Below are 21,183 nucleotides of genomic sequence, written 5' to 3' on the forward strand. Positions count from 1 at the left end.
TCTCACCTTCGGCCTCCTTCAAAGCATCTTCAAAGTTCTGTGTTGAATTGGAGCGTGACCCTCCCATACGTGTCTGCTGCAATTTCAAAATAACACATTAAGTCTCCACATTATACAAGAAAAAGGCTGATATTAAATAAATGTCGACAGAACTAAAAAGTACATTACTCTGCCCTTTAAAGAATTGGCTTTGCCTTTTCTTCCATTGAAAAAAGTGCTTCACTATGCAGTACAGGTATGTTCATGTACACTGCACTTAGCTACATTCCTAGCAGTATTCCAACATGAAAAATATTAAATAAAAAAGTTTAACAACCTTAAAATGTTCAAATAGACATACGCATTCTATTGAGAACCTTCAAGCATGTAATTTCTTCTCAAAGATTCAATTAATCACTAATATACTAACACAGCAGGTCCTTTGCCTCCCACAAGCCCCTACAGTTAGAGAAGAAAAAATAGAATAAAACAAATGAAAAAGATAGAACAAGTGCCAAGCTAAAACAATTTGAGGTGTTTAGTGCACAGCCTGGCTGGGAGCTGCTCTAGTTCAACTATTCTAACTACTCCACAATGGCACAGCCATAGTATCTCAAGGCTGGTTGCAAAGCTTAGACACACCTCAGCATGAAATACTTACTGATGGCAGACCCGCGGTTGCCTACAATCCCGCATGCAAAAAGTAGTTAAGTGTCAATTTCTTTCTAAATATACATATGTATGCAATACTGAAATATATACATGTCAGAACACTGCTTGAACCAAATGAGGAATTTAAAACATACCAGTAAGTTATATAAAATATTTAAGATTAAGCAAAGCACTGAGTATAACCATTTAATCTATCAAACAAATTCATATGGATAAAATAACCTAAGATGTAAATTAATGCAATCCATTTAAATGAATAATTCACATTCAACATAAAAATTCACATAAAGTTTAGCATGCATAATGACAGTTATCTCCAATGAAATTCTCTCCCTATGTAATACTCCTTTCCAATTTCATTTGGACTAGTGCCTTGACAATTTAAAATGACCAAAATCAGTCGCACTTATTGTAATCTTCACATAATTATACGACTCCCTTTCTTATTCATATCATATACCACACATAATCTTTGTCAAATGACACAAACAAACACACACTAACTTGAGAACAACTGCCTACCTCCTACTTTCCCACTCCAGAGGCCAAGGTCATAACCAGTTCAACTGAACCATCAGCACGTGTCAGCACTATACCTCTTTACATGTTGGCACAATCATCATGACCCCCCTCAAAAACTGTCATATTACCATCTCCAGAATGGACCCATTAAGAACCACTAAAACATGCACACAATTTCCTTCATCACACCTATACTTAACAAAAACTCTAAAATCATCTAAAATGGAAATGAAATCCAATGCCTTGAAATGATCAATTCTGTCAGAAGGAATATAAATCCACTGCCTTAAAATGATCAACATTTGTCTGGAGAAACTATTAACTACAACTCATGCTGGCTACTACACTCCCAAGTAGCAAAGCAACCTCCAACACCTTGTGAACTGCTTAACAATGAATCAAATACACCATCACTACTTCTGGGTACAGATGACAAGGAATCATAACCCAATATAGTGTCCTTTGGACTACTACTTTACAATCTGCCTTTACAAAAACAAGTGTCATGAGGGATAAAGAAAAGCTCCAGCACAAACTTAAATAGGCCACCGCTGCTGTCAACTTTCACAGATCATGTACCCAACATGGCCTCCTTCCAAAATATAATAATAATTGTTGCCTTGAATTTCACACCTCAGCATGAAATACTTACTCTGGAGAGAAACTTTGAAGTCTTGTCTGTATTGTATTATTGTGGGACCATTGCTATGTCACTGGCTAAAAATAGTACCATGAGGGAAGCAGTTCTTGGATGACAGCTTCCTTACATGAAAAAGCAGAGGCAATACAGTACAAGTTGATAAAAAAAAAAACTTGGGTCTTGTCCAAATACTACCTCAGGGTTGCACCTCCAGATGGAGGCAAGACAGTTGAGAGGGCAAGAATACTGCAAACATATAACAGTGGGACAAACTGACACACACACACTGAGAAATCCTACATCCATAGATCCCAGAACACCTCATGATGATCATCATCAATTGAGAGCATACATCAGGGAGTATGTTGCTTTGCTCACAGCACAGTTTCCAATCCCCATAGTCTCTCGGAGTGAGTTCCCATGCAGCCACCCTTCCTGTTACAAACAACTCTAGACAGGTTCAATCAACTTGCCCCAGGAGTTCTTTGGGTGCCTCCCATCACTCAACTTAGTCCCATCAACACTCTAAAGTGAAGCTAGGCCCCCAAAACTGTGACTATTTTATCTCCTCCCCCTGCCATACATAAACAACAGTGACAGCTGACAAGTGCTCCCTTCCTCCTCCTACCAGCCAGTTACATTGTAACATACCCTTACAAGTTCAACATAGATAATGGAGTTTCTTCCCTGAGAGATCTATGAGTGAGCCAAAGGACTATTACTTGCTACTGCGGGGTTGTGGGTTTCCAGCCACTTAATACTGAGGCAACAATTATCACTACTCATGCAATCCCTATGTGTCATGAGAGGCTAGGAATATCATTTCCCATGAAGAAATCTTGCATGGAAAAAGGACTGAAAAGGTGACACTTTATTAGCCTGGAAGGCTGTCAAAAGGTCCTCAATCTTAAGAACTGGCATGGATGCAATAATATATGAAGAAATTGTGAAAACTATTGAAAACAGGTTGGACATCTTAGCTACATGTTAAACAAGTGAGAAATGCAAGTGAATGGAAGATGGAAGGGATGAGAGGATATAGATCTGGAGGTGACAAAGTAAAAGTAGTGTTTGCTGTATTATTTAACAAGGATTTATGGGATCGTCATATCTGAATTTTTCTACTTTCTTCTACCTTTTTTACCTTGTGCCCATTGAATTTTCCTTTTACACTGAACAGTTCTTCAAAGTACTCATTCCCTCACCCATCTATTCTTCAACTGTTCTGTGTCTTCCACTTTTCTTATTTAAATATTTATCCTACCCTCCATTAGTTCTGGTGTTCTTGGACCATTCACATGTTTCTAAAATAATTTTACTCTAAAAATTTCATACATCCTTTTGTCCACATCTAACATCACTGCCTCTTCTGCATTTTTTTTTTCTGTTTTCCTCTCCAGATATTGATCATGTTTTCTTTGTTCTACTTGATATCATGGTTTCAATTCTTCATTCTATCAACCAATTCCTCTCCTCCCTTATTCAATTTGCCCTGTACATAATTCTTGAACCACATTTTTCATTGTCACCATTATCATCCATTCTCTATCTGTAATGGTTACTTAGGAACAGTGGGTTTCCTGCATGAGACACCTGACACAACATATTGACTGTTTCCCTTTATATTTGTTCTCTTTCCCTCAGTTGCCTACACATTCTCTAGCCACCTAATTTTTCCAACAATTTTATACGTTTCCTTCTCTGTTTGTACCTAAATTTGTTTTTCTTTACCACTTTCACTCAACTATATAATTAATCTACTTGTATGTCAAATACCTCTATTATCATACTTCCATATACATCTTATATCTAATATAGTAAGAAATGTAGTGAAAGACCATTTATTCATAGACTTCATCCTCTGCTCAACTTCCAGCAAATCTATTTAGCTTGGCATAAGAGAGAGATCCTCATCCCACTGTCTCTCATCTCACACATCCCTTTCACTCCTTTCCTCTTTAAACTGTGAGAAATAATGCATCACATTTCTTCCCCAGCAATACTACCAGTTTACTCTTGACAAACCCCTCTTATGGAATAGGTACCACTTTAGTATACACTCTCTTATCCTGACCACAAACATTTACAGCTTTATTCACTCCCATTCATCCACCTTTTCCTTAATCTATCCCTTATTTTCCCTTGTGACATCATAGTAATGAAGCTTTCCTGGATACCTTTCATAAGACCAACTACGAGTATCTGCAAGTGGTAGTCCTATAAAATGGATATGATATTCATCCTGCCACCCATCTCCAAAACTTGTCAACACCTTCACTTTCATTTTGAGGTGCAACTCCAAGAGACTGACAATCTATCTTCGGACAGCGCCCAAGATATTTGTCAGCTTCATCCCTTTTTCCAATATTTTCACACAAACACAGCTGATAACAGCTATTACTCTTCTTCAACTTCTGTGAGCCAATGACACAGACTGGCCTATATTAATACAAAGCAGATAATCCAAGGTTTCTTCCTAGAGAGATCTATGGGAGGGCCCTAAAGACAGTTTCCAGCTGCCATGGGTCTGCAGGATTCCACTATAACTAAAAGCAACAATTATTATCATCTATTTCCATCCATTCTCATGAGAAAACATGAGAATGCACCCATCTGCACAAATTCTATCATTCCACTCATTAACATTTTAAAATTCTATTTACAACCCCATGTATCTCATTTTCACTGCCTCCACACAACTTTCCAGTCTTGAAGTCATCACCAGGCTTTATTCCCATACATAACAATTGTTACAACCTTTGCTTTATCCTCAGTTTCCACTGACACTTTTGTATTTCTTCTGTAACTATGGTGTAATAACCTACAGGACTAAACAACACCAACACTACCACCCTTACCAACCACTTTCCCATATTTCCACTTTTTCAACAATATATGTCCACATTTACTTTTAATCTTCCTACTTTTCCCCAGACCTGCTATTTCAACCCCCTTACCCTAACTCTCATTAACTCTTCAAAGTACTCACTCCACTTCTCTGCAACTTGTATGTCCTCTTAACTTTATGATGCTCTTATTGTTTATGGAACCAATGACAAATACTTGCAAGTGGTGGTCCTACAAAACTGATGTCAGAAAGATTGATCTCCATGCAACCTATTTTCAAAACCCATCAATATCCTCACCTCCATCTGGACAGGTTAAGAGTACATCTCCAGACTCTCTGTATCACCTTCAACTGTATTTTCTTCACTTAGCACAAAAGCAGACTTAACTTCCAGAGAAAGCAAACAAGAGTCTAGGACTGTGCAATCTTTTGATTTTGAAAGTCCATCTGTCATTAACAAGCTACTTCCCTCGTAATGGGGGAAAAGCCATTGGTATATGTTTTGCTATCATTCATCTGTTTATTCTTTATTATTTATCATTATCTGTTTGTTATCATTATCTATTTTGTTTGTTTATTTATTATTTTTTCCTGCATCTGACCTAGTTATGGACCAAAAGGTCTCCTATTGGCATGCTCTTCCTTTGTAATCCTTTATAAACTGTTCCTCTCGTCCTGTTACTATAAACCACTGACAAAGAAACTGTCCTACACTATTTCAACACAGTTAACAGTCCATTTCTTCCAAGAGACATCTATAGAAGGACCCAAGGACCATTGTCAACCACTGAAAGGTTCTGAATTTTCAATTAGTGAAACTCGAGGCAACAATTATCATTATTGCTTGTGCAAATAATCTCATATTTAATGAAAGCTCCCCTCTCCAACTATGCTTGCCAACTATAACCTTAATTATTCTTACCCTAGCACTGTTATAGGCTGATCCAACACGCTCTTCAAAGGACTTGAAGGTTGGAGTCTCTTTGATCTGTCCAATCTTAGCACCCAAGCCGCCAAAGAGTGAAGACGTCTTTTCTCCTGCTGCACTCAGAGCACCAGCTGTCTTCTGGTACCTGCAATGATGCAAAGAAACAAAATTAGTAATAGACACTTCTCTTGATATATTGATATACAGATGAGAGGAACAACAGAAATAGACATAAAGAATAAAAAGAAATAAGGCTGCCAACCACAGCCACATTGGTTGTCACTCTAGGGAAGAGATTAAGACAGTGCTGGAGCACTCCGTTGTGCTGTACCACTGCCCTTCCTTACAACTTTCTGTCCTGCTGATGACACAGACAGCAGTTCAGCCAGCTTTTGACATCTAGTCATCACTATACTGAAGAACATCCCACCCATAACACCACCTTACTTCTTCAACCATTATGGAGTCCTTTTCAAGTCTTAGGGTCCCTACAGAGGAGACTGAGATCATCCACTTGGTCTAGTTTCTTGATGACAACCCCAAGTTATGTCTTATTGTTACCTATCCTTTTCTATTTCTGAAATATTCATGCCCCATACTCAAATTTCCTCTCTCTGGAAAACCAACTATTCTCCAAATCTTATTCTCAGCAAGTCACTCCTACTCAATTGTCAAAACCTTACTCCTCTTCTAATTCTTCACACATTTCCTGGTACCTAACTAGTATTTACAAAAACTTCATATTTTCAACTACACCTCTCTTCCAGTGACAGCAATTGTTGACTGACACTTGCTCGTCTGTTCCCAGTGCCAATTCCAATTCCAAATGGTTAGCAAAGGTAGACTCCATGACAGTGGGTAATTTGATTATTGATCCAGTTTATACCTAACCCACTAAGTTAATCTGCTCTATGAGAAAAAAAAGATTGTTTTCCATATCACATCCATCTTTCTTGCTACCCCTTTCTGTCCAGGGATGTATTCATTGTACCAATGGCTCTGGGGAAACAGACAATCCAGTGACCATGTCATTATCTCTTACTCTTGAAAAGGTTGGTGGCACAATATTTTGAACTTATTAGTCTACCTACCATCACCCACTATCAATCACTCATATGCTCACTGTTATCATATGGTCTCCAAATCTTATTAGACACTAGTGGATTGGAAAGAGTAGTGACATGCCATAAAATACCCAACATAAGAAACAAAGCATACAAAAACTACTTAAAACACCTGAACCTATTCTAGGGAGAAAAAATATGTAGGAGGGGGAGGATTGAACAAAAACCTTTATGAATTTAAAGAGAACTAATTACATTAACCTGGATTCTTTTCACACTAAATACTACGTCAACGAATGGAATAAGCATGCGTGGTGATTGAATGTCATAACGTTCGAAGGTTTAGAAAATGATCAGACTCCTAGACTGAGAGGGCTGTCAGCTTGCTTAATCATAACTCATTCTTAGATCAAAGACAAGAGTGGACAAAGCTGACAGAGCTCTCTTTGTTTGGGACGGGAGGGAGTCACGAGGTAATGGGAATAAAGTAGGAGAAAATCTCTGAAGCATGTCAGTACCGAGTCATGTCTTAGAATAGCCTGCTTGATACCCTAACAATCATTAAAGAATTTAAAGCTGGGTATGGCAGATGGAACGTAGCTCCTTCCCTGTATTGGTAAATACAGATGGACAAAGTATCACGTGACCCTAGCAAACGAGATTGACTGGCCTCAACGTTAAATGCTACGGCTTCCCTCACGTGCACTCGCCTTACACACAGACGCGACTACTACGAACGCGTGTTCATACAGTACAAACTTGCACACCAGTATACTTGTTCAGGTACCTAAAACGCCTTCAAAAGCACTACATGCAATACTTTAACCTGTATGCCTGCAATGAGCAATTGCTCAAATTTATAACGGGCCTAGCACCACTTTTATATCCTTCTGGAGTAACTTGTGAACGATACAAGACAGAACTGTCTTTCTTTAATTCAAGATGGGAGCATGGTAGCAGTTTCAGACGATAATAATTTAGTCATCGAAATGTAAAAAATACGCCATTTGCGATCAATATCGATAGCGCTAAGTCGGCATTCTAGAAATCCCAGCCAATATTTGACAATATCAATCCAGCTTAACCAAGAACAACCTTGCTCACCTAATTAAAGGACTTAATAGTCACGGAACGACGGGAATCTCCACAATAGTGTTGGCCGTCACAATTTTCCATCCTACATACGTTAAGCTTCTATGAACAAAGGTAGATTAGTTTCCACTTTTATTTTCTCCATCACAACTTATTACGTGTCTTGAAAATGTGTGTAATTAAACTTCATTCAGGTTATTACTACATTAATCTTTTCATTAGTGGAGGTCTTCCTAACTTCATTGGAATCATGAATGCATCTTAAAATAACATTACACCGACACAACTGACTTCCCACTCGCTGGAAGTTTTATGGCTTCACGTCTTCCGTGTCGCCTGCCATATCATCATTAACGCCCATAAAACATTTAAAACCTGAAATGCAGTAACCTATTGTAAATACATAATTTACTTGGCTTTCCAATTTTTTTTTTTTTTTTTTTTTTTTTTCCTAGCTGCCTTGGTTCACGAGATATTGACCAGTTTCGTGATACCCACCAAGCAGCGCAAAAACAACTATCTTGAAAAACCCTAACTTAACGTCACCATTAGGAAGAACAAGACAACATATACACAGAAAGTTTCAGCAAGATATGACAACATTAAGCGGAGGGGTTTGGTGGGTTTCGCCGGTTTGTGTCGGTTTCGATAAAACGTCAGACAGGCTCGAAATAGTTTTTTAGGGAAATGGAGGATTCAAGAGTAAAATCGTCTGGCATTGCATGTCAAGGTGTTTCGACGTATCACGACACGTTGCCTCGAGGAACGAGGCGCTTTTACAGAGCTCATTTGTTTTTCCTAAACAAACTGACAAGACTGCACAACGAGTCCACTGTGAGATCGGATACACCAAGATCTAAGGATATAAGGTCTAACCACTTCCGACCGAATTTCGAGGGAGTTGGCGCAGCGGGCCCGTGAACGTCACCTGGCTGTTCAAAGTGGGGTTGGCGGGTCCTATAGCTGTCAGTTGAAGCTGGTCCGTCGTTCGAGAATGTCGTTGTCTTCGCTCGCACCGCTCCACGCAATTAGTTATATTCTGACAAATATTATATGAAATATATATAAAATATTATAGTTCCTGTCTATATATATGAATATATAATATATATATATAAAATATTATAGTTCCTGTCTTCCTTGGCGTTTCACAGTTTTCTTCAGTGTTTCACAAAGAGAAAACGGACCCAGCCTAATGACGTCAGAAGCTGCGCACAATAATTTAAACGGTCTGACCTGTATATTTAGACCTTGGGATACACAAAGACACAAATACCGGTCACTAAAACACCTATACGGACAAATGAATAAGCATATCAATAAGTCACATTGTAACATTTTACGGTATTTATCTCAATTTCAAAACTTTGAAGTGCATTATTATATTAATTTCAAAACTTTGAAGTGCACTATTATCGGGAAGTTCCATTCCGTGATTACGCGGTTGGCAATAAAGAGGAAGACAAAAGCATGTCAGATCACAAGAGAAAAAGGAATTAAAAAAGTGAACAGGAAGAGGATAGAGAGGAAAGTAGAGCATGATGAAAACAAGCGAGAGGGATCAATATTCTGAATGCATCTCTCAGCTGGTCTCAGGTCATGCAGCTTTTAATTGCTCAGGTGCAATAAGCATGTGCAGAAGTAAAAAGAACTGGGAAAACTGGGGCAAGGTGGCAAGAGAAACAGGAACCTGCATGTTGAAAGGTTAGTTTGGAAGTGATGAATGAAGAGATACGGTGCACCAATTAAATTATACTAAAATTATATCTATGTGGGAGGTATCAATGTGACGAGGGAACATAATACTTCAAGGGACATGTGAAATATTTGCTAACAGAATTCAAGTGTGTGTTTAATTACAACAAAGAAACTAGACAATCACAAGGAAGAAAAGCTTGATTACATAAGAAGAGCCTCCCAGGAAATACTTTACAAAAATAACAACGGACGCACATACATCACTGTATCAAACTCGTACGATAAATTCTTAGATATCTAAAATCAAAGGTTCTACAAACTCCTTAAACTGGGAATTCCCCTAAGTAAAATAATGGTTAAATAAAAATATGTGGCAGCAAAATGTTAAAATATATGTAGTATCCATGCTAACCAAAGATACAAATAAGCAAGATATACATGATGAGTTTAGAAATGAAAAGACAAATACGGTGACGAGACATGAAAATGAGCCTGGTAATCTTTCATTTATTCTGGAGTGTTCCAAATGTTAAAACGTCAAGTGGCTTATGTGTATGATTGGATTGCTTTCACACTACAAGACTGAGAGGCTGACAATGGCCACTACAAAGACAAAACAATCAACAAGAGCGCCCTCAACAGTCAACGATATGATTGCATTTACCTACTTGGCTTTAAACATATTTTTATAATATGACTGTTGTACAAGAGTACACATGTGAAGCACGGTAATTATTACAGTATATGAGTATGCAGTATTAAAAAAAGAAATGCTTGGCTCCCAGCTCTAGTTGAATGTCTGCAACCTTGGGAGGTCTTCTTCAAATGTAGTATCTATTTCATTTCATCTTTTATATATATATTTTTCGGGGGTTAACCCTAGTTAGACTTTGTTGTGGTAAAACAAAAAAAAAAGGCACCCCTGCTATATGGCTTCACAAGGAACAAGCACACACACACACCTAGTTGTATTTTACGGGAAGGGGAGCTATGCTCGTGGGGTCCCGTCTATTGTGTGTGTGTGTATTTACAACTAGGTAAATACACACACACACAATAGACGGGACCCCACGAGCATAGCTCCCCTTCCCGTAAAATACAACTAGGTAAATACAAACAACAACTGATGGGCAGGTGCTAGGAAAAGGACAAAAAAAAAAAGTTTGAGCGTTTTCGATTGCCGTTTTGTAGTAATCACAGTTATTTCCTTTCCTAAACATTTGGACGTTGCCTGCTGGTGCATGCCAGTTCAGAACTTTTCCAATTACGCTTCCTATGGCCTTCAAAAACTAGTTAATGTTTGACACAATTCTTATACATTAAACATGAACAAATGCACAAAATACAATAAAGATGAGACAATCGCTGTCTTACCCCGATTTCCAGTGGCCTTTAACAGAATCGATATAACAGCAATTCAACACACCATCATAATCCTTCGAGAAGGATGGTTTCCGTTCAAACTAAATCCAATTGCGATTGAAAATTACGCTACAAGGCAAGATTTGGCCGTTTATGAACCTGCGGGAATACGCCTGGTTATGGTTCTGTCGGTCAATAGACCACGTGTTGGCATCATCATCCTTCATTTTATTGAACAAGTGGATTTCAGATATTATAGATCCTTTTAACGTCTTAAGCAATGCAAGAAAATATAACCACTACAGTATAAAAATTGCATACTGGGACTGCAATTTATACAGGCATGTTTCACATCACCGTGTATTCATACATAACTTCCGTCGCCATACTTACGTAGGGAAGTTCTAGAAATTTTGAATCATTTGCTCCTCAAGTTAGGTTAAGTTGTGGCTAAAATTGAAATTGTATAAGTCATCTTTTAGGGGGATACGAAAAAAAAATTATGCGGGTCAAAAGTGTTCCTGGCGGCGATACGTATTAACTGGTACTAATACTAAGTTATATTATCTTTCTATCATTTCATATTTTTCATATTTGAAAAAAGTAGATTAAAAAACACCAGAAAGTGATAAAGGCTATCACTGCTTTCCCAACGTCCTCCCCAAGAGGATGTGGGGCCGTTGTAACGGAGCGTAGGCGTAGTGGATTTTCTGCCAGAAACCACCATAGCGATAGAACATGGCAACGTATTGTCATGCCTATTATTTTTGTGATTCTTCCCTGAATATACAAGTCGTATGATGCTGCCTAGGTCCTCTGTAACACTGTTGACTAAGCAAGTACCCTGATCTCGCTCATCCAACCACTAACTTGACTACATCCCCTCCTCTTTTTTACTTTTTCTCTCTCTTTCCTTTCCAGCCAACCCCAACATGACTCCCCATCCCATCATTAACGTACACCTCTCTAATGTTATATGACACTTGAGAAGGGTGCATCATATATAATCCTCCTGCCAAATTTGGCAAGCACGTGGAAGAGTTGGCTCATTAACCGTGGTCGCCACTTGAAACAAGAGATAAAACTAAACCAAAAGCGTCGAGGAATTGATATTCGTTAGCACCCTCTCCTCTCATGCAGAAATAAATTGCATATTTAAAAAGTACTATTTGGCACGAAAGGTTCTACAAATCAAAGAAACTGGTGCACTGTGTTCAAAAGGTTGCTGCCCCCTATCCTATTGAGTGGACCTTCATCATGCTGCTGCTGCTGCTGCTCACATCAACATCCGTGTGCTAAATTTTCTCTCTCAATCTGCCTGGTGTCGTTTGCTGCAACAGCCATGTTAGAAATTCTTTACTGTTTTTAACATCTTGTTCACTTTTTCCATATTCTAACAGCTGCCACTTTGTGATCTGACCCTTGTTTTTTCGGCACCCCAGCCGGACGTTAGTCGCTGTCATTGACCGGGATGGCCACGGTCATAATTGGTTCTGCCATTTGCTACCGACAGTAAACACCTGATGTTTCAAGGACGGCATGAAATACATTCCCCGCACATATGCACGATTTTGTGGAATGAATTAAAAGAAACTATCAACGTGGACAATGTAAATAAAAATTAAAGCGAAGTAGGATGAGTGAAGAGATACCTCGTGGGATAATACAATAGGTAAATGCTGACAAGATAAGAAAAGCTACAGCGACGACCAAAAAAGTAAAATATAAATATAAATACAGTTTGAAATATATGTACATGAACAGTTGGGGGGCGGCCTTTCAAGACTTTCAGAGGGGACTGATCAGGTTAAACTGAAATTTCTTCACGTTAACTACACAAGACAGCCGCAGAAGAAAAAGTAGTAGTAGTCGTTGTAGTTGTGGGTTGGATATCAGACCTCGATCATCAGCACCATGAGGGTAAGCAGTATGCAGTACATTAGATCTCGGCAACAGAGACATGTTCTGTCCAACCGTTGGAAAGACTGCCGGTGACGCGGTTTGAGTCGACTGCCGGCCACTGCTGGAGAACACGGCCACATGAGTCGATGCCGTGGCCGCAGCCTCCAGCACCGTTTTCTCGACGGCCACCACTACCCCTGCCACCCAGGGCCACCACGGGTGCACAAGAAGGGTGTGCATGGCCCGCTCCTCTCCTCGCTTGCCATCGATCAAGCGTTTCACCACTGTGCCGTGGCGTGCCGTGCCGTCGTATCGTGCGCCGTACTTCGACCGCTCGCTTTTCACCAGTACACCTTTATCTTATGTAACTCCTCATCCTCCTCCCTGTTCAATACACTCCACGTGCCCCCCCTCCCCCGCCACAATTTTTAAAGTACCCACCCTTTCGTCCTCACCACTAACCTCCTAGACATCCGATTTGTCTCTGCTCTTGATCATCTCCTCTTGGTCCTTCTCTACACCCAACCCCCCCTCCCCTCCTTTGCCCTAAGTGGCTCTTCTCTTTTTTTGGGATTCCATACCTGATAACCAGAAACGCCGGGCCCTGACCCCCCCGTTTCCCTTCCCAGAAGTTCCTTGCACATGTGCACGCACGCCTCCCCCGCCCGAATTTTCATGTTAATAACATTTAACCGGTAATCGAGACAGGATTAACCTTTTCTCTACCAAAAGGGGCACCACGAAACCGAATACAACCGTCAGGCATTAGCCAGAATGAGTGAGGTTCCGTTGGGGTTACCTGGCCACTGAATACAAACATCTGCAGTTAGGCAGGATAAAACGAGTAGCCTCAGGCATGGAAGGGGTGCCCCGCTGCTGAAGAGAACTTAACTGGTGTTAGCCTCGACAAGCATCCACAATATCCTCATAAAATTGCCTCCCAAGTCCCCCTCGCTATGGATCAGGATACCGAGGAGGTACAACGTTGTGCCTAACAAAATAACTAAAAATAATAACAACAAAATAGAATAAAATAAAAATCCCAATTCTCCTCAATGCTGCGGGGGTTAAATTATGTATACCTTCATTGCCTTCCCCCCAGCCCCCGTCCTCCGCCTGCCTTTGTATCCTTTATCTTCACGTACGAGCCAATTTTCCTTTAATAGTGTGACAAACTGGCCCTCTTCTTCCTTCATGAGAGAGAGAGAGAGAGAGAGAGAGAGAGAGAGAGAGAGAGAGAGAGAGAGAGAGTGTGTGTGTGTGTGTGTGTGTGTGTGTGTGTGTGTGTGTGTGTGTGTGTGTGTGTGTGTGTGTGTGTGTGTGTGTGTGTGTGTGTGTGTGTAGGGTGAGGTGGTAGGGTGAGGTGATGCATGCGTGCATGGAGGCGTTTGGCACGACTACCGTCCGCTTCCGTGTCTTTGCATTCGATTAACCGCAAAATTTATAGGGTTGCAAGTTCCTCTATCGTTGGTGGCAATGGCGCTGCTGTTAGAGGAGTTTAACGCACCCGTGTGAAGTTAAGAAAACTAACGAACGTGGAGGAGGTTCCCCCATCACGTCTTGAGTCTTCCACCACAACCCTGCACAGCCTGGAACACCACACGAACGGAACTCCTGCCAACCATTTGGGTTCGGATGGAATCGATTCTGGCCCTGCAGACTTCGGAATTCCCGGGGTCGATTCCACTGGCGACCAACTGGAAGACTACTACTCTGATCTAATATTAGCATGCCAAGCAGTTCTTGCATTTCCTTCTGTACACAAGGTACAACTACAATAATGATGAAGTGCATCGCTGCCTGATTATGTTGAGGGGCACAACTAAACCGCTGGCTTCCTACTATCTTTATCTTACTTGTTTACATATTTATTCATTTACATTACATTCCTTTTATATTTTTTTTACTTATAGTACCCTTGACTGGTAGTCACCACTGGGAATCGCAATAATGTAGTTATATTTTCTCTGGCAAATTTATCATTCTCGCACTCTAGGGTGACGAGGTGGCTCCAATCACAATGTTCATCTCATAATTAGCAGACATTAATAAATAAATCAATAAATAAATAATCTTGAAAGAGGCAATGATGAAATTGCAACATCAGCAATGGGAAATAATGGGGTCTCTGGCAAGTGGGGTCCGAAATATGGAAATAAAGGAGAAAGAGAAAAAGTCAAAAGAATGGACTCTGGGGAAACAAATGTAGGCGACTAGGTCAAGAGTCGAAACGTACGCAATGACATTGAATGGAGGAAACACGGAACTAAAACAGAAAGAAAAACACTGCGAGTGAAATTTAAAAACGTGGATTAGCAACAAAATGCTAAGGGAGCAGATGCAATTTGTTGTGGATAACTGCGGGTAACAGGAAGAGTAAAGAAAATCATATGACGCTAAATTGAGTAATTTCAGTTCAAGTATTCATACTGGAATTGGTGGGGGCATTTACGTAAAGAAAACAAACATGAAAAACAATAATAATAATATGACATTAAATAGCGCACCTGATCATCTAAAGGTTGAGGTGAAAATAATATGGAAAAAGTATAATATGGTGAGTGAATGAAGAAAATACCAAAGGGATGAAGGTGCAAAGAAGGACAATGTATGAGAAGACATGGTTGAATTAATAGATAATGGAACAACAAATCTGGGCAGGATGGAGGAAGTTCCGACAAAAATAAAGGTAACAGAGAGTGAAGGTTTACCGGGAAGAGATGTAGGAGGTAAAAATACACGTGCCATAATTGTATGAATGAGAAACTCGTCCCAGCCAGACCAGAAATACAAAAAGCAAAGTAAATTGTAAACGTATTCATGGAACAATCACTTTAATGTACACGAAGAAATTAGAAAAACATTTACGTTGGGTAAACATGTGGAAGGAAGCACGACCAATTAAAAATTAGTTTAAGTCACAAAGCACGGTGAATGAATGAATTAACAAGGCACTCAAAATGGCCCACGAATAAGAATGTTTGGGTAAAGAAGGATGACATATAGGAAGCAACGAAAACAAGGTAACCACTCAGTGAAGCCCTGAAGAGATTGAGCGAGTATATGAGAGAGAGAGAGAGAGAGAGAGAGAGAGAGAGAGAGAGAGAGAGAGAGAGAGAGAGAACGTGCGCGCATAGGAGTTTTACTGAGGTGATAAAAAACTTGAAGATGAAAACTAGGAGAAAAATAGATTAAAGTTAGAAAAAGACGAACACTAATGTTGTGGGAATCACATTTAGACTGGAGACTCATAATTACCTAAAGGTGAAGGACCCAGATGTAACATGTTCTGTTGAGACTAAGCTCAATGGGAATTTTGTTGTTCAAGTGGGGAAAAAAATACAATCTGTGGCGAAGGGATACGAGAGAAAACTGGATGGAGGAATGGTGCTGGGCGAAGGTAAGCCGAGGTATAAAGATTATATATATATATAGATACATATATATATATATATATATATATATATATATATATATATACATATATATACATATATATATATATATATATATACATATACAGTATATGTACATATACATATATACATATACATATATATATAATATATATACATATATATATATACATATATATATATATATATATACATGTGTATATATATATATATACATATATATATGTATATATATTAAAGACAAAAAAGAAAACGAGAATAATAATAATGAGTAAGAAAGAATACGCGTCTAAAAGACAAGAGCATGTACAGAGGTATAAAAACTCATCATGGACTCCAAGCAACTGCAGAAAACTCTAGAAACAAAAATTAAAACACCACTGGAGAGTTTCACTTTGAAAAGGTGAACTGGGAGGAATGGAAATCATGCTGAAGTTACGAGTCCTGTGATAATAAACTGCTGAATATAGCAATGAACAATGAAATGACAATGGGTCAAGTATGTAGGTCGAAGATGTATAAACAAAAGTGGACTTGCACTTAACAACAGAACATGATGTTACTGCATCCAAAATATCAGTCAGTGATCATGCCCTTGAATTCAATATGGCATTAAGGGATCCAGAATTAAGATACAAGTCAGACAGACTTTGCCCAATGAAATTATACATGACTGAATATATACATCAAGAAACAAACATGGATGACAGGGAGATAAAAACGGCTGGTTTAACAGGTGTAAATATATAAAATAAATAAATAAATAAATGAAAAAATGTACTAGAATTATTGAGAAGCACCATAGAAACGAAGGATTAAACAAGACCCACAAACTAATACAAGAAAATCAGAAAGAACAAATCAATATTCGATAGCTGACAAATATAAGGTTGAGCCTAGGCAGTTCTGTAGATTTGTACATGACAAAGTGAAACAAAGAGAAGTGTCGTCCAAACTAAAAGTAGGCGGGGCGGTACAAGATGAAGTTCGAAATCAAGCCGAAACTTCAATCAGTATTCACCAAAGATAAGACTTCGAGGACAAATGAACAGCTCGAGAAATACTAAACAGTATCAAAGTGGAAATGAGAATATATCAATTACTCAAGTAGTTGGACACGAGATATGCCTTAGAGCCAGATATAATCCCAACAGCATATTCAAATAATAGAGCGAACGATTAGTGGACAAAATACACGAACTATTCTTTTCCCTAGAAGGAAGACTGCCCCAACAGTGAACAAAGTGGTTCAAATTTAAAAGAAAGAAGGAAGTAACCTCAGTTATAGATCAGTGCCCATCACCATCATCATCATCAATCGGGAGCATATGCGCCGCCCCCTCCCCCACCGGTGGGTTGTCGCTCCACTCACATGCCGATACCATTCCAGAGTGAAGCCGCCAGCCCGCCCTTCCCATTCCAAACAATTCTCGACAAGATCGGTCAACTTGTTCCAGAGGGCGTTCGCTCTCCGTCTCCTCCGCCAAGGATTGTCTCTGTGTAGTGGTTCTTAACCTGGGGTACCTGTATTACCCCCAAGGGGTACGAAACCTTGAACCCTGGGGGGTACGAGACATGATAGCCCTAGGGGAATGGTACTGTATATCTACAACAAGAGAGCAAAGCAAATTTGTAACCCTGATCCTTTTCATACGTTTGCATGGTTGTTTGTACTGGATGGGGGTACGGGATTTTTTTTTTCCGAGATATCAAGGGGTACTAAGGGCACTGACAAAAAGGTTAAGAACCACTGCTCTGGTGGGACCAACCCCAAGGAAGCCTGGCACATCTCCATACAGCCGGAGTTAACGTTCACGAATTGTACGGGTTACTGGTCTTGAATTTCACGGAGATTCATACAGTCATACTAGCGATATCCTAGATTTCTCCGAGGGCATTTAGTAAATAGGCGTCCTGATGCCTCTTCCATGTCTCAAAGCCGTACAAAAAAACACTCTAGCTAAGTGAATCCATAACATGATTGCCCATGCCAATCCTTCAATGGACTTGCTGACATGACCCACCAAGAATTAATGCCTTCGCTACACGAGTAGACACATCGAGTAGTTTCATCGAGTAAGCTCCCAAATGGACCATGACAATGCGATACAGCACCGAAAACATAACGTTGTCTGGACAGAGGCACTGTATATGCAATCAATATCATAACAGAATATTTCAAAAGCAATTCTTGACCAGGAAAAAAAAAAGGTATGGGAAATACGATGAGCACGCTACCTCAAAGGGAGCTGAAATAATCGTCAAAAATATCTTGCGAAAGTCGTCTCATATGGCGCAACGCACACGATTCTCATCCTATCGCGAATTTCTCTCCCGGCAGATAAAAGAGCCAGTTCCCTGGCATAATTACGAGGCAATTCAGAGGCGACAGGACGATGATTTAAGGGCGTTTTTGTGATCGTCACTTTTCAAGAAATCTCGAGAAGTTGCTCACTCTAACAACTGAGTTTCTTTAACAAAAATCTTGATCCCGTCTTGATGATGTTTAAGCCCTCGGGGGGGGGATATTGAGTTGTGACGTACCATGTAAATCTGTTGTCCCACAATGTGTGGCCCATAGACGGTTTGTGGACCAGTTTCCTCAAAGGAGCCTCAAACCGAAAACTAGTGGTAGACGATAAATACCTGACAATTCTATTAAGTATGGAAGTAATTTTCTCCAGGAGGCGGAAGAACAGGAATATATAAGATCGGCGAATATCTCTGGTATATACTGAAAGGGCTGACACACGAGGATGTTTGCAAGTGCTCTTCTCCAAAAGGCGGAAGAATAGCAATACATAAAAGGGCAGATCATCGGCATTATAATATAAAATGCAGCAAGAACTGTAAGGAGTCGTCTTTGTTTACCGATTTCGAGCGAGAAAAAGGAAGACGACTCTTCCAAGAGAGAAGGAACGACACCCGTGAAAATTGGACCCTTTCCAGGGGGGGAAAATAAATAGATAAAATAAAATAATTTAAAAAGTAAAATAAAAAATCAGCAGGTTACTGAACGACCAAGAAATGCGGTTTTAAACGATAACCGGAGGGGAACACAGTGACCAACTTACATCGACTACGGCAGCGGCCCACTCGACAGTTATCGATTACCTTCCGTGCGACTTGTGGGAACTACACACACATTTCGTGAATACAAATCATTCAATATAACTATCAAAATGATCATCTTTTTGCACTACTTCTGACATTCTGAATAAAATAATTCTAATAATTACCCAATATTCAAACAGCTTACTTGACCCCAGATTGTCAGTAAAATTCATCGCTTCAACAGTAGTGTACTGATTCTCAAACTGTTTCACCCCTTTCCTCCCTTTATCAATTCTCAACACTCGTTTGGTTCCCTTTCGTTTTTCTCCTAAATCCCGCCCCGAAAAAAAAGTAAAACAAAAAATATATAACATGTTGAAGGCATGGATTATCACAATCACACGCTCAGGGTAATGCATTTTTTCATTCAGATTTCTCATATTATATAGAAATGTATAATTTGTAACATCAGGCTGGCTCCCTAAATTATTGTCACTTCCCCTTTGGGGGGCCATGACCATCGGAAACCACTGGTGTAAGGTCCCCACGCATACACTATACATTATATTCCCTTATCGTGCTATCATTCATCTCAATCTTCTAAGAAGATGTTCCTGAAATGAGCGACATCCAAAATGGTCATAATAACGACGTTTACATAAATACTGTGTGAAATGCAAGATGTAAATTGTTAAACGAAGATAAATATATATAGTTACATTCACATGCTGAGGAATAGGTGAATGTACCTATACATTTTTTGTGAGTAAAGGGACCAATCATAGGTACCTGGAAGAGGTGGTCCTGCAAGAGGGACAGCATATAGGATCATCTACCCCTAACGGAGATCTGGAGGCTCTGCCCCGAAGAGCCGACACTCCTCCTCAGGACTGGCCCCACGAGCTATCAACTTCAACTCCACAATCTCACGTAAGGAGAGCAGACAGCCCACGGTTGCTCCCCTCGCCTTCTTCCTACTAATATAACCCAATGACAGAAACTGTCCCGCACCATTATAACAGGCAATAATCCCCTAGAGACCTATGGGAGGGTCTGCAGACCGCTGCCAGCATCTGTGGGGCAGCGGGTGTCAGGTCAATGAAACTTGAATCAACAATTATCATTATTACTATTATTATCACGCACGCACTACCGTTTTCTTTATGTTTCCATACGTGTGCATAAAGTACAGAGAACTGCAGAAAAAAACACACTGAATTTGCTACACTAAAAAAACAAAACAATAATTGCGTTCTATTAATATTACTATGTATCTAAAAATTAAATGGAAAATAAAAGAATATTCCTCGTGCACCAGTAATGTTTCCAGTCAAAGAAAAACAAATGACGGGTGGATTACTCGTAAATCAATAACGTGTTCAGAGTGCAAACTAATACATCGCCTTTATTCACCAAGCGGGGACCCTGGTCTCCGAAGAAAACGTCATCACTGCCAAGTACGAGACAACAAAATACCTCATTTTAGAAGGAACCCCTACAAAACGGAGGTGGTTTTGTTAATAACACTAATAACAATAATAATAAAAAGAGAATGAAGAGAACAAGGAAGTTTTTTTTTTTTTTTTTTACTGAAAGGAATACCCCATCATGTCGAAGTATTGGCGACCTCCCCAAGGATTTGCACTGGACAAACCGAATAAAACATCAATACGAACATGCATGTGTTCTTTCTCTTTTGCCAATGTGTGCATGCCCCAATTATTGCCCCAGTTTGTTATAAACAAAATCTCTTGGGTCGATTCCCTTTTGTACAAGACGACGCTCCCCTTTTCTATGCCTTTCGTTGGCCGATTTTATTATTAAACTTAGGCCATTCCACATCAGCTGACTTATGTTTTTTATCATGGCTACCGACAAGCTATTTCCTTCATCTACGTGGCCCCTCATGGATGGCGGGAGGAGGAAAAAGAAGAAAAAGAACAAGACGAAGGAAGAAGGGAAAAAGAAGAGGAAGAAAGAAGAGGGGTTAAGGAACAATATTTTAG

General features: G+C 39.6%; 1 protein-coding gene across 5 annotated transcripts in view; it reads right to left on the reverse strand.

Moving 5' to 3' along the window:
- The window catches only part of LOC143036438 (tumor protein D52-like), a 126,909-nt gene that overhangs the window by 4,743 nt on the left and 100,983 nt on the right, over window positions 1-21,183 (reverse strand). For 3 of the 5 annotated variants that reach the window (XM_076203792.1, XM_076203790.1, XM_076203794.1), the window contains 3 exons: window positions 5,584-5,734; window positions 641-661; window positions 1-76 (listed from right to left, as the gene is read on the reverse strand). The exon at window positions 1-76 is cut by the window's left edge and continues 4,743 nt beyond it. In XM_076203792.1, coding sequence (XP_076059907.1) covers window positions 1-76; window positions 641-661; window positions 5,584-5,734 — 248 coding nt within the window. The remainder of the gene's footprint in view (window positions 77-640; window positions 662-5,583; window positions 5,735-21,183) is intronic. The other 2 variants (XM_076203795.1, XM_076203791.1) reach the window with 1 other exon arrangement.

The sequence above is a fragment of the Oratosquilla oratoria genome, chromosome 20 (genome assembly GCF_046742065.1).
Source record: "Oratosquilla oratoria isolate Oo_2021 chromosome 20, ASM4674206v1, whole genome shotgun sequence".
NCBI classification, from domain to species: Eukaryota; Metazoa; Arthropoda; class Malacostraca; order Stomatopoda; family Squillidae; genus Oratosquilla; species Oratosquilla oratoria.